The following is a 13,516-nucleotide window of genomic DNA, read 5'->3' as shown; positions in this document are numbered from 1 at the left end:
AGAGAGGAGTACAGTTCATGTGACGAATAATGTAATAATGAATTCTTTATCTGTTCGGTACGGCCGAGTAACTCCCCTTCAGCATTTTCAGACGTGTTACTTTACAGTTTCTTGGCTTACATTAGGACAGCAGCAGAGACAAGGCTTACATTACATTGGCTGCAGAAAATGACTCAGAGGATTTCAACATACAGTAGATTGATGCAACTTGAGGAAGTGTCATCATCTTTGTCACCCGTTAACCAATACGCCCAACGTCCGTACCTGTTAGAAAGGTACGGACCTGCGAAGCTTTGGAATAAAAACCTGAATCGCAAATAGTTTAGAATTATTGATCTGATGAAAGATATGTTTGTAACTTTACATATTCATCTGAAATGTGAACACGTAACCTTTGCATTTCATCAGTCATGATAGCATCCAGGATCAGCACCGCAGCAGGTTAAGACATGTGTGTCTCGCTCAGGGATTTTCTCTGATTACGTGTCATATTGTTTTCCAGCAATATGAAATATTACTCACTGCTATTCATATTAGGCTAAAAAGTGTGCAACACTTTAGCAATATTAAGGCAGATCCTATCATTACTCTGTGTATATGAGGTCAATGCATGCTATTTTATTACCAGCAGTCACCATCACTATCATTCTACATTATTTACTGATGTGTTGAACAGTCTCAACTGTACATTTATGGACATGTCATTCTCTTAAATGCAATATTGTATTGTGTGTTATGTGCTGTCTTAGCTGGTCCCTCTGAAAACATCATCCCATTAACCTCAGTCCACTTTCACCCATGTGCAACCTTTATTACATCATTTTCAAATATATATTATTAGTATATGAACATATTAGCTTTAAAAAGATTCTTATTGCATGCAGGAGTTGTGTATATGCTATTCTCTCACATATGTTACTGCTTTATTTCTGTACTTCTCTGCGTTGCAAATCCCCCTCTGAGAACCATAAAGATAACACAGATCCCCCTATCTTATCCTGTCTCTACAGGCATGTACACACACAACATCTAGACTGCTGAGATTCAACATCAAATAAGGAGGAGCTGTGCTATAAAAATGTGGAGCAAAATATTCAGACAGAGTACAGGATGTGCTTCTGGTGATCCCATTACCGGCCCGCATTGTGTGAACCATCTATTTCCCTGAACGTTACGTGGAACCGTGTTATAGTGGGTCAATGAAAAGCAGGCGAATTCTGCAGATACGAGACTAATTCAATTAAAGCAGCAGGCTTTATGCATTGTAACTTCCAACACCATATACGTACAGGGTAGATGTACAGGGTAGATGTGCAGGCTAGCTCAGCAGAATGCACGGAGACCCTTAACTTCCAGTGTTTACCTTGATAATGCTGCTCCTGCGCGGTATTTCAGATTTGGCATCCGATCCAGAGACGGAGGTGTTGGCGGCTTCCACCCCGGCTTGGCTGCCAGGTGCGACGATGGATCCAGAACCGACCATGTTTTCCGATATCCCACAGTCTCCATTCAACACCGACACTTCGCAATGCGTCTTGCCAGCAGCTGCTTCGTCGCTGGGCACGGCCGTATTCCCGAGATTCAATGGAGGCAGGCTGCCGTCCTCCCCAAACTCCGCCATAGGCACTTCGAGCACACACACACACACTCTCTCTCTCTCTCTCTCTCTCACACACACACACAAGCTGCTAGGTAGCAAAGCCTTATGTTTCAGCTTTACTCCAATTTCCTGCCTGGCCTATTGCCTCGTAACATTTGCACGCATATCATGTCATCGGTGCACATATCTGTCAGGGTCCTACGGACACGGGGGCTTGCTCCGTGCACCGTGCTCTGTAAAGAAAGGGAAAGCACAGCGATTATTAGCACACTTAGGCAAGATGACATTAGTAACAAGCAGGTACGTTGATAGTAGCAGCTACACGCGAAAAAACAAGCCGGACCTTTTCACATTTCGCGTTCACTGAAAGCGGATGTCAGAACTTGCAGAGATCACACTGGCATCGTAAATGCACCGTGATACAACCGACACACTTGTGTATATATACACACACATATGTCACGTTAACGTACCGTTTGTTTGCATATGTTCAATACCGTTTTTTAGCACATTTCTACCGTTTTCACGCCACAGACACAACCTCGCTGTGCTGCTTTTAAACGTCACTGACATCAAACCCGCCGTGCTCAGTAGCGTTAAGTTAAATAACATTAGCGGCATGTTTGTGAAGTCACCGGGTTGGTCAACTCACGGTTAGCCGTGACCGTAGCGTGAAGGGGGGGGTTTCTGTACTTGCCTTCTGGAGTGCCGTGTCTCTCCATGGGGAAGTTGTTGCAGCAACTGAGCAAACACACAAAAACGTTTTGCTGTCTGAACTGCGGTGCTGAACTGAACCTAACTGAGCTAGCAAGCTAACGGAGCTAACGCTAGCTCGGGGAAGTTACTAGTTTCCCCAGCCCGCTGAATACAACTCTCTGCGGTTCGTCTCCAGCGGGAACAAAGGAGGGACACCCCGCCGACAAGTCAACCCCGACACCAGCCCGTGGAGACTGTGTTTAAGTTTGGAAAAGATATAAAAAAAACTTGCGCGGACTCTTGATGAACCGTCACTGGAGATACGTCGTTACTAAGGAACAGTCGGAGAAAGTCGTTACTAAGCGACACTCGCGTCTCGTGAGCGTCCGACAGGCAGAACAGGCTGTGCTGTCAATCAAAGCTAATTACTTTCCTCACCTACAGCCAAGACACGCCCCCTCCCCTCTCCCCCTTAAGCACAGATGTATACACGTGTATAGCCTGGGTATCTTTTCACTTCATTGCATTTTCATTCATGCATTTATTTATTTGTGCAAAATAAACAATATAACAATAACACACAAATAAACACATACAAACATAAAGATGCCCACCTGACCTAAACTACTGTGTATATATATATATATATATATGAGTATACACTACTTTTGACAGTTTCTATAGTAGGCTTTACCTATCCAGTTTGCAATACTGGCCCCATAGGTTGATCTTTGAAATACACAATATCTAAACAAACACAATGAGACAAAGAGTCATGATTTAAATGCAAAAACAACCCAGAAGTCAACATGAAATGCTAACAACACAAAATCCAAGCTCAAAAATGTTCTTTTATTGCATGTACATACATAAAGATGCCCACCTGACCTAAACTATATATATGAGTATACACGACTTTTGACAGTTTCTATCGTAGGCTTTACCTATCAAGCTTACAATACTGGCCCCATAGGTGGACCTTTGAAATGCGCAATATCTAAACAAACACAAAGAGACAAAGAGTCATGATTTAAATACACAAAATAACCCAGATGTTATTATGAAATGCTAAAAACACAGAATCTAAGCTCAAAATGTTCTTTTATTGCATCGCTTTCCCTGATTTCTCCTGACTTTCTTTTGTTTTACGTTTTCTCTTCTTTGTGTGAAGCACCTTGTTTGGATAAGATCTATATGAATAAAGCTATTATAATTATGAAGTCAATACGATTTCATATAAAAACAGCGCATAAGTCAACAAGACAATACATAGAAAACAGCGTAAAATGTTTTATTTCTTATGTTTCTGGTGATTCTGAAATAGCCCTGAACGTGCTCCACAGGTAGATGAAAGATGCTCAGTCCCTTCCACATGTAGGCTGGTCTTGACTATAAAGAAGGTGATATATACAGAATATGTATAATTAAAAGCCTCTATTGGGTTAAAATATCAACCTGGTCTGAATCAGGGGGGTGCTAGCAGCTTCAAACCAACATCCAGACTGAATAAAGGCTTTGAATGTAACATTTCTCCTGCTCCTGCCTAAAGTGGCTCTTCTTTCCTGTATTATTAGTGCCGTTACTGTTGATGTCAGCTTTATTCAGAAGCTACATTTCTCAAGGACGGCAGTTATCTACCCACATGACTCTTTTTTTTGTCTGTTTGGAGTCACATTGTGTGTCGGGTCTTCCTCTTTATGTGCAGACAACTGACACATCTCCATGGTGAAGTAATCACCTTCACCCCAACAACAGCCTTTTGTGCTCTTATTGTGAAACCTGCACAGTAACCTTCTCAAACAGAATCATCACAAATCATCAAATCATGGAGATGACCAAAGAAAGGGTTTTGGGATATTAGTCATACATGGTATATCACATGCCACGCATATAGGGATATAATACTCTAGCCTCTTGTATAAGAGGCAGGGAGAGAGAGTGATGAAGCATGACATTGTTCTACATGATTTAATGCATTTTATTCATAGGCCACTGATTCAGATGAAGGCAGATAAACTAAACACAGTGGGATGCAAAAGCAGGAGGTGGGTGAGTTGTACAACAGCGCCATCTGCTGATGCACGAGGGTTTTAAGCCTGTGGACGTTCTCATGTGTCCAGGTCGTCGTTCTCCTCAAAGCAACTTCAGTCAAAAGCAACTGGACTTGGTTATTCGTGTAAGAAGACGTTTCACCTCTCATCCAAGAGGCTTCATCAGTTCATGTACGCATCTGACCAGGCTGGGACTGGACCAGGACCAGGACCAGGCTGGGACTGGACCAAGACCAGGACCAGGACCAGGCTGGGACTGGACCAGGACCAGGAACAGGCTGGGACTGGACCAAGACCAGGACCAGGACCAGGACCAGGCTGGGACTGGACCAGGACCAGAACCAGGACCAGGACCAGGCTGGGACTGGACCAGGACCAAGACCAGGACCAGGCTGGGACTGGTCCGGTTTTGTTTTTGTGTGTGTTTGGGGGCGGTGCGGCTTTTCTTGCTCTTCTGTACATCCCCTTCTGACACTTCTAGTCAAATGTTTTATTCATTCATTCATTCATTCATCTTCAACCGCTTGTCCCTGTCCGGGTCGCGGGGGCGCTGGAGCCGATCCCAGCTGACATCGGGCGTGAGGCGGGGTCCACCCTGGACAGGACGGCAGTCTATCACAGGACACATGGAGACGAACAGAGACAGACAACCATTCACACCTACGGGTGATTTAGAGTCATCAATGAACCGAACACCTGCACGTCTTTGGACTGTGGGAGGAAACCGGAGAACCCGGAGAAAACCCACGCAGACACGGGGAGAACATGCAAACTTAGCCAAATGTTAATATCTAGGTCTTTTTATCATCTGCGCACCCTTAAAAGAAGCTGTGTCCGCATGTGACCCCCCCCTCATCACCTGTTGAATATGTCTCCTGGTTGTGAAAGCGTCAACTAAAGAGTTTTTCTATTCATTTTAGAGGCATGAAGAGGTGAAATGATCCAATTATTCTCCAAAAAGAAAGACAAAAGTCTGCGTCTATCTTGCAACCCCGCAGGTTTATCATGCAACCACAGTCTACATATGGTGACACAATGACACAGCATGCAGCTGCTCATTTATCGAGAGGGGATTACTTTAGAAATACAAATGACACTGCCGTCTGGCTAGCTGAAGAAGATACTGTACCAGCGTTCAGTTCATGTACACATCTGACCAGGCTGGGACTAGACCAGGACCAGGACCAGGACCAGGACCAGGACCAGGACCAGGCTGGGACTGGTCCAACTAGCTGGTGTGAGATCCAGGTATTTAACCTCTCACAAGGCCGATGATGTCACTGGGACCCTTTGTGCTCCAAGTGCCAACAGTACTTAACGTTAGCCGGTCTTCAACTGGAAGTCTTTCTTTGAGTGGTGTGTAAAACCTGGAAACAGACCCGGCCCAGTAGCCCACAGGAGACCAGAGCCTGTTTGAACCCACCCCCCTCTGGCAAATCACACCATAAAAACAAGTATTGCAGAGGAGTTCGACTGACAATACTATTAGCCGTTACCGTTAGCCGTTACAGATAAGTAAACACGAGTAAACATGGAAGTTAGCATACTGATCAAGGACAAACGTAGCCATGTGGGCGTGCGTTTTACTGCCGTTGAACTCCTTTCTCTCAGTCCATGGAGTGAATGTTTGGCCTATACTGACTCTGGTTTTTGCCCGTCTCGGTCACTCAGCTGCTGGGACAAATACCGCCCCCTTCGCTTCAACCAGTGCCAGCCTACAGTAGCTGCACCGAACAACAGAAAACCCTGGCAACCCCCATTGCCGACTGCTATTGGCTTGTACAATGTAAACAGAACGCCCCGTGGGTGTATTATTATTTTTTTATTATGTCAGCTTATATAGGCTTGTGTTGTCACCCTGAATAGATCTGCGTGTTTTGTTGTTGTTGGTTTTCATATCCCTATTTTGAACCCAGATGGTGACAATTCATCATCAGGACACAGGGATCTTGATGGTTTACTCCCCACCATCCAAGAAATTATTTTTTTTTTTGGGGGGTGGGAGGGGGCGGTTGTAAACATGCTTCTTACATGGCTGTAAGATGTGTATCCTGCACTCTGCATCCCAGCTCTGGTCACAATGGAGGGAAGCTATGACACCTGACCCATTGTTGTGTAGCCCGCCACCAGGTGCTTAGTGCCAGCATCACCAGGCCATTGCCTCTGTCTGTTAGTCTGTGTGCGTGGTTGTGTGTGTGTGTGTGGGTTTGTTGGTGTGGTAGAGTCTTTAATGTGTCCTCTCCTACTCTGTCAGTGTTTCTGTATAGTATCAAAAAGAGAGGGAAGAAGAAAAGGAGAGAGAATTGTTTTGCTTTTTTACTTTGACAACAATTATCATTATTTTTTCCCCGGATCAGCGTCACAAAATTCAAACTACATCCACTAACATTCATCCAATATTGCAGAGACCCCTCTAAATGTCACAAATCAGGTCTTATTAAAAGAGCCTTCCTGTAGTTTACACTCAGAAAACATCCCTCTAATTTAAGCTAAGAAGAATTTAAGCTAAGAAGAAACAAGTATGAGTGTATCGTTATAAGCCTTCAGAAAATGGATTACAGAGACAGTAGCTTGTTACCAACAACGATGCACATAGTGAAACAGCTGAAGTCTAATTTGCAGACTCAGGAGCTTGTCTTTAGGCTATTGGGATGATTTCATTGAGGCATTTGCATGAAGCCGGACACCAAACCTCCACCAGCTTATTCCTGCATCCAGTGGTGACCTTCAAGGTTGGACAGTTGAGGAATTTGTTAATGTAAGGACAGGGGTTGGCTGAAATGACACAATGGAGAGGTCAGATCAAGACAATATTCCATGTTGTATAAACAGTATTTACCACTGAAGAGCCCACATCGTGTCTTTGTCATCATGTCTGTCACTTACTGCAGAGTTTGTCGTTGCAGTTATCAGGACAGGAAGCACACGGGGGTCCAGCCTTATAAGGGGGCCATCGCCTGAAGTTTCCTCTGTTAAACAAATAAGAGCGTTTTTGACCCAACTTCAATTGATTCTGAACCAATTCGATTAAATATATAGAGAGAAATCACATGTGAGAGAAATCCCATGTGAAACAAGCCAGGGCTTTATAGGTCTGGAGCAGGGATGTCAAAGTCAAACACATCAGAGGGCCAAAAAAACTAATTTGCTCCAAGCCGAGGGCCGGACTGGTTCAATGTTTATTAAAACATATTAAAATGATTGCATATAACCTGTCGAACCAAGACCTAACACAGTGTACCGTATTTTATTTCATAATTAAATGAATAATCCAATATTTTTGTACGGCTCTGTCAGGACATAGACATCTGCCCTGAATGGTGATGAATAATGAAGCCGAGCATTGTGGGTAATGTAGTTTTGGTGCGTGAAAAACACCAGCAGGCGGCTGTGGCGTGCGGGCCGATTCTAATACTAATTAAATATCACCCTAGGGGCTAAGATAATTAATTTGCGGGCCGTATCTGGCCCTCGGGCCTTGACTTTGACACCCATGGTCTGGCGGGTCTGTGAGGGTCACTTACGCTCGATAATAATGGCAGCCGTAGAAATAGATGTTGTTGCACAATTTCACTCCACAGCCAACTCTGTAGGAACTGTTCCACACCACCTGACAAGGAACACAACAGAAAGTTAGCCTTCAGTGCCACTAAAATGAGGAAGTTCATAAAAAGTCATCCTTCTCTTGTTTGGTTCTTGTTTTTTTTCATATCTTAATTATTTTTCAGAAAGGGTCGGTTCATGACCCAAAGAACCAGGTCGCGGGTACAAGCGGCCAAAATGTGTTTCCTCAGGAGGGGGTCTGGAGTCTCCCTTAGAGAGAGGGGGAGAAGTTCAGCATCCGTGAGGAACTCGGAGTAGAGCCGCTGCTCCTTTGCGTTGAAAGGAGCCAGTTGAGGTGGTTCAGGATCATCTGGTAAGGATGAACCCTGGGCGCCTCCCTTCTGCAATCACCATACTGAACAACACACAATGACGACCACAGCTGAGACCTCAACACCCCATGTCCTGTCCTTATATGTCTGTGTGAATGTTTCTTGTGATTGGAGCCTTGTCTAAGAAAGTTTTCTGTAACCCTTTTGTTACAGACAATAAAGTATTATCTTATCTTATCTTATCTTATTTTATCTCATAGGGCAACAAAATGAAACGATAGCTGTGTAACTGGCTTTATTCAATGTTACAAAGCCAATGTTATGGAAATAGTTGCAAATACCTCATTTACACATACAAAAATATACCATTTTTAGAAAACTTGTAATACAAAAAACTTAATTGTCTTAATGTAAGTCATTTACTCAGGGAATATTATTGTGATTTTTGTTTTTTTAACCCTTTTCACCTGTAAAAAACAAACAAACTTGCAGGTCTTGCAGCACACTTTGTTTTCCACAATTATCTTTGTCAACACATTGCTGTTACCCCGGCAACAGCTAAGCGTTACCTGTGTGTAGTGCCCGATAGATTGGCCGTTAGTGGAGCCATTGGGATACAGGTAGTGTGACACCTCAGCGTGCCAGGCGTTGATGACATCCGTCCACGCGTACGGTGAAGACGAGTAGAAGAGATTCTCACCTAACTGATATCCTGCTCGTGGGTGAGAAACACACAGCGGCACCGATTAGACACGCCGTTTTATTTCCATGTCCCCGCAGATTAAGTTGAGATAAAACAGGGTTCATTAAAAGACCTATTGATGATAACCGTTTAATTTGTTATTCAAAGAAGGGTATTAAGACTGGAGATAAGGTAATGTTCACTGCGACTCTGACAATCAATCATAAGGTCAGTCAGTTCATAGGGAACCTTTACACTCAAAGCACCTCTGAGGTATTATCTGAGTATATGCGGAGCAAGGTAAAACGGGAACAACAAAGAGAGAGGAAGAAGAAAGGAAGACCAAAGATACCGTTGAGGCTGCGGCTGCTGGGTGGTCCGTGAGCCAGGATACATTTGTCAACCCAGGCCTGAGCATTGGCTGCTGCCTCATCACTGTAGTTCTGCAAAAGAGACAAAACTAACATCAGGGCGTGTATTTCTTTTCTGACAACAGCATCTTTTTTCATTTCCCAGTGAGGAGAGAACGAATGAGGCACTGGACCCAGAGTCTTTTTTACTGAGTGCTCTGCCTTATGTTGCGCAGCTGCTCCGAGCACTTCTGGTATAAAATCTTTGTACTTCACGGGCGCTCCTGTTCAGGAAACAATAACAACAAAAACAGAAAAGGAGCCGATGGAACGGACACCGATTGTTGTGCTTTTATCACCACAGACGCCATGATCTTGCTGTTAGCTCTGTAGCCACCTAGCTAACTCAATGCCCTAACAAACTAAGAGTTTCATTTCAAAAATAACCTCAATGCAGAAAAAGATTCAATCTCTCGAAGATGTATCATTTTTAAAACTAGCTCATTTGTGATTTGAAACACTGATCCATCGGTCCATTCATCTTCAACCGCTTGTCCCTGTCGGGGTTGCGAGGGTGGCTGGAGTTGATCCCAGCTGACATCGCGCGTGAGGCGGGGTCCACCCTGGACAGGACACAAGTCTATCGCAGGACACATAGAGACGAACAGAGACAGACAACCATTCACACCTACGGGTGATTTAGAGTCATCAATGAACTGAACACCTGCACGTCTTTGGACTGTGGGAGGAAACCGGAGAACCCGGAGAAAACCCACGCAGACACAGGGACAACATGCAAACTCTACACAGAAGGGCCCCAGCCGGGATTCAAACCGGGCAACACTGCAGTGAGGTGACAATACTAACCACCACCACACCGTGCAGACCCGAGACACTGATACAATTTCATAATATGTTCCACTCTAAGCGTTAAAATATGAAAATGTTGTGAGTGAAGCTGGCTTCCCCTTCGAGACAAGCTGGCGTGTTGTTCATACAGCCCAAAGCCAAAACTGAGTTCCAACACAAACACCACATTCCTCCTTTTTCTCCTCCTTTTGTGCAGAAACTGACACCTCCAGACATCCAGCCCTTTTGGAAAGGAAACAAATCATCTTAATTCTCCTGTTGACCGACAGATTTCCAACTGTGTACAATGTGTTTAGCGGTTGGGCTCGGCTCCCTGCGTTGAGTAGATTAGAAGATGTTGACATAACTCAACTGTAAAAATGACAAATGTTCAGCTAATCTACGACAGACCACAGTCAAAATGTCTTTTCATAGTGACCTGCTTTTACTATCAGAGGAAGTTCACTGCATCGGGACAATTAAGAGTCGACTCTTAATCATCAAACTATACAACCGCGATTTTTCTTTATGATTTTCAGGCGTCTCCCGAGAAGACCTCGCCCGCTTGTTCTCTTTCCCCGAGCGAGGGAAAAACAAATGCTAAGAACTGTTTAGCAAATATTATCTGAGGGATTTTTATTGTGCGGTCATAAAGCAGGACCGACCATTATCAGCATATCAGAGGCAGTAGGCTGAACCGCTCTCCTGAAGGCATTGTGTAGGTCGACTATCTCAGCCCGAACCGCTGTGTTGTCTGGGCAAATGCCTGCAAGCACAAACAGACACACACACACACTTAAAACCAATGGGTAAACAAGAGATTAAAGAGACAATACATAATAATATGGTTATGTATGACTCACAGAAATATCCTGGTTTAATTACTCTGAAATGGCTTGACTTAACAAAAGGACATACGGAGAGGATTGTACCAAAGCCCATAATCTTACTGGCAGACTTGCACGGTCTCAGAGCTGGGGCTGGAAAATAAGATAGCTGTGTAAAGTTAAACACACGTTGTGCTTACCTGGCTGTGGACACACCATGGCACGTAGAAAAGTACATTTGAAAAGGAGAAGACATATAGGTTAAGTTCTTATCAGGACATCCGCGGAGTGAAAAATGGTCAAATCCTCTATTCTCTCTCTCTGTCTCTGTTTCTGTCTCTTTCTTTTTTAAAGTATCACAATATAAATTCACTTCATTAAGAGCAATTTTAGATGAAGAAGAGGAGGATTTTATTTTTTACTTAAGTTGAAAGCATTATCACTAAAAAACAGTAAAAGCACAATTCCCACAGTCTAAAAATACTGTAAAGGTCCTGAATTCAAAATGTTACTTAAAGGTTCTGTGTAACTCAAAGTTCAGAAAACCCTTGTTATTAGTGACACATGTGGCCATTAAGTGAACTGCAGTTAGCATCCTGTTGCTAGCGCTCGCATGCTCACACTCATTGGGCACGGGCTACAGCAGTGTCCGCCAAAATGAGACGGTGAGAATGAACGGGTTTGACTGGCACTGTGTTGGTGTAAGACTCTAAAATGAATTACATCATATTTGCAATAACACCAGCTCGCTGTTTGCGAATCACTCCATCAGCCAGCACCGCGAAACAACCGACAGTGGATTCATGGCGCGCAGCCGAGCCACATGCCGTATCCCAAATCGCACACTGCAGTGAGTGTACTGACATTTGTGCACCGTGTGCCCTTTGTACTGACGCCATCAGTGCATTATTCCCCAGTAAGTGCTGTCTGAAATCACGCACTGCCGCCTAGCACTTACTGGAAATGACGATCGTATTTCTTCTTCTGTTTATTTTTCCAAAATCTCCTGACTCAGCACACCGCCCAAAATCCTTCTGATCCTCTTTCTACATTTATAAAGTGAATGTAGTTGTTGCCGCTTTGTTGCGCTGTTGTTTTACTATTTTCCAGTTTGAATTTAGTCCCGCCTCTTACGCTACTTTGACAAAATGGCGGCGTTTGAGGGTGTTGAGCGTCCATCGATCCACACTCAACGGTTTGGCCGTTTTTGAGTGTTTAAGCATTTTCCCGACTTCCGACATGAACACACTTCCACCCACAAAAAGAGCCAGTTTGAGGGTGGAAGTGTGCGATTTGGGACACAGCGACAGCCAGCTGTTCGACCCTAGCTTAAGTTACAGTGAGCTAAAGTCAGTTGGCAAGCTAATGTTAGCCAGTTAGCTGTAACTTAGCTACGCTGTGTGGATCTGGCATTAACGTAACAATCTCGATGTTAGCTGACTTAATGTCCAAGCTAACGTTAGTTGATGTTGCACACTGTCGGCTGTAGGCGAGCTGAGGAAGTCAAGGGAGCGTGCGTGAAGTTACATCATTTGGATTATTGTCGAAAATTCATCCTGAAAGAAGTCAGGCTGTTATAGGCAACTGAGAAAATCAGGCAATGTCTAATTTTTTAACCTACGTTAGAACCTGTTCGCCCATTGGCAATGATGATTAATACATGTACAAATGTTAGTCACATAACCTTTAAGTAAAAGTACATATGTATGATTAGCTAAATGTACTTAAAGTAGCAAAAGTACTCATTATGCAGAATGGCTCCTCTCAAAATGTTATGTATATTGTTTTCATCACTAATGAATACAGCCTGTTATAATATGTTAATGTTGTAGTTCATCAATAAAGAGCCAATCTGAGATACTTTGTATACAAATGGGTGGGTTACTATTGTACTGCATCATATCATAGGAGCATCATCATAAGTCTCATATGTTTTTAAATGTATAAAGTAACAAGTAACTAAAGCTGTCAGATACATTTCCCTCTGAGATGTAGAGCAGCATAAATATAAAGTAGCACAAAATGAACAAGTACAGGTGTGTGAAAAGTGTACTCAAGTGCAGTACCTGAGTAAATATACTTAACTTCATTCCACCAGTGGATTAAGGTGTTTAGATTAAAACTACAAACACATTAGTGAGTTCATTTGCTCCCTGAGAATAAACGAAATTCAGCTGAAAGGGTCATTTCAGTTCCACGTCTGCTTATATCAATAATGCATGTTTCCATACCACAACAAATACAATGAGAAGAAGTCCAAACTGCCCCGACCTGCAGTAGATTAGACTCTAACGATGCATCAGGTTTTATGGGCTCACCATTTAGTTTGCATTTAAAACCTTAATCTGCAAAGGACTCAACTAAGCAATAATATTTCTGCTACAAAATCAAAATACTCCAGTTTGGTAAACTTCCAAACTGTGCTCAAGTTCCGCGCTTGAGTAAAACTTTGCAGCCCTTGGAAAACACTTGCCTAATGCATAATTCAACCTATATATCCAACAACTTGTTTACGTTCCTACTCACCACATTGCAGGCAGAGTGCACCTGCTGCAGTGTCACGATGCAAATCAGAAATGCAAACAT

General features: G+C 43.4%; 2 protein-coding genes across 2 annotated transcripts in view; both read right to left on the bottom strand.

The window, feature by feature from the left end:
• plcl2 (phospholipase C like 2) overlaps positions 1-1,735 on the bottom strand; it is a 42,369-nt gene extending 40,634 nt beyond the window's left edge. Inside the window, exon 1 of the mRNA XM_083918626.1 lies at positions 1,364-1,735. Coding sequence (XP_083774752.1) covers positions 1,364-1,621 — 258 coding nt within the window. The 5' untranslated portion in view covers positions 1,622-1,735. The remainder of the gene's footprint in view (positions 1-1,363) is intronic.
• Positions 1,736-6,985: 5,250 nt separating this feature from the next.
• LOC310950092 (cysteine-rich venom protein) lies at positions 6,986-13,516 on the bottom strand (the record flags this gene model as incomplete). The annotated part of the gene is made up of 8 exons (XM_083917755.1): positions 6,986-7,122; positions 7,234-7,316; positions 7,872-7,957; positions 8,792-8,934; positions 9,257-9,347; positions 10,769-10,869; positions 11,131-11,134; positions 13,457-13,516. 8 exons carry the CDS (start codon positions 13,514-13,516, stop codon positions 6,986-6,988), a joined length of 705 nt encoding a protein of 234 aa, XP_083773881.1.

Source organism: Echiichthys vipera (assembly GCF_963691815.1).
Source record: "Echiichthys vipera genome assembly, chromosome: 8".
NCBI lineage: Eukaryota > Metazoa > Chordata > Actinopteri > Perciformes > Trachinidae > Echiichthys > Echiichthys vipera.
The sequence above is the reverse complement of the archived record's forward strand: the minus strand, read 5'-3'. Positions and strand labels throughout refer to the sequence as shown.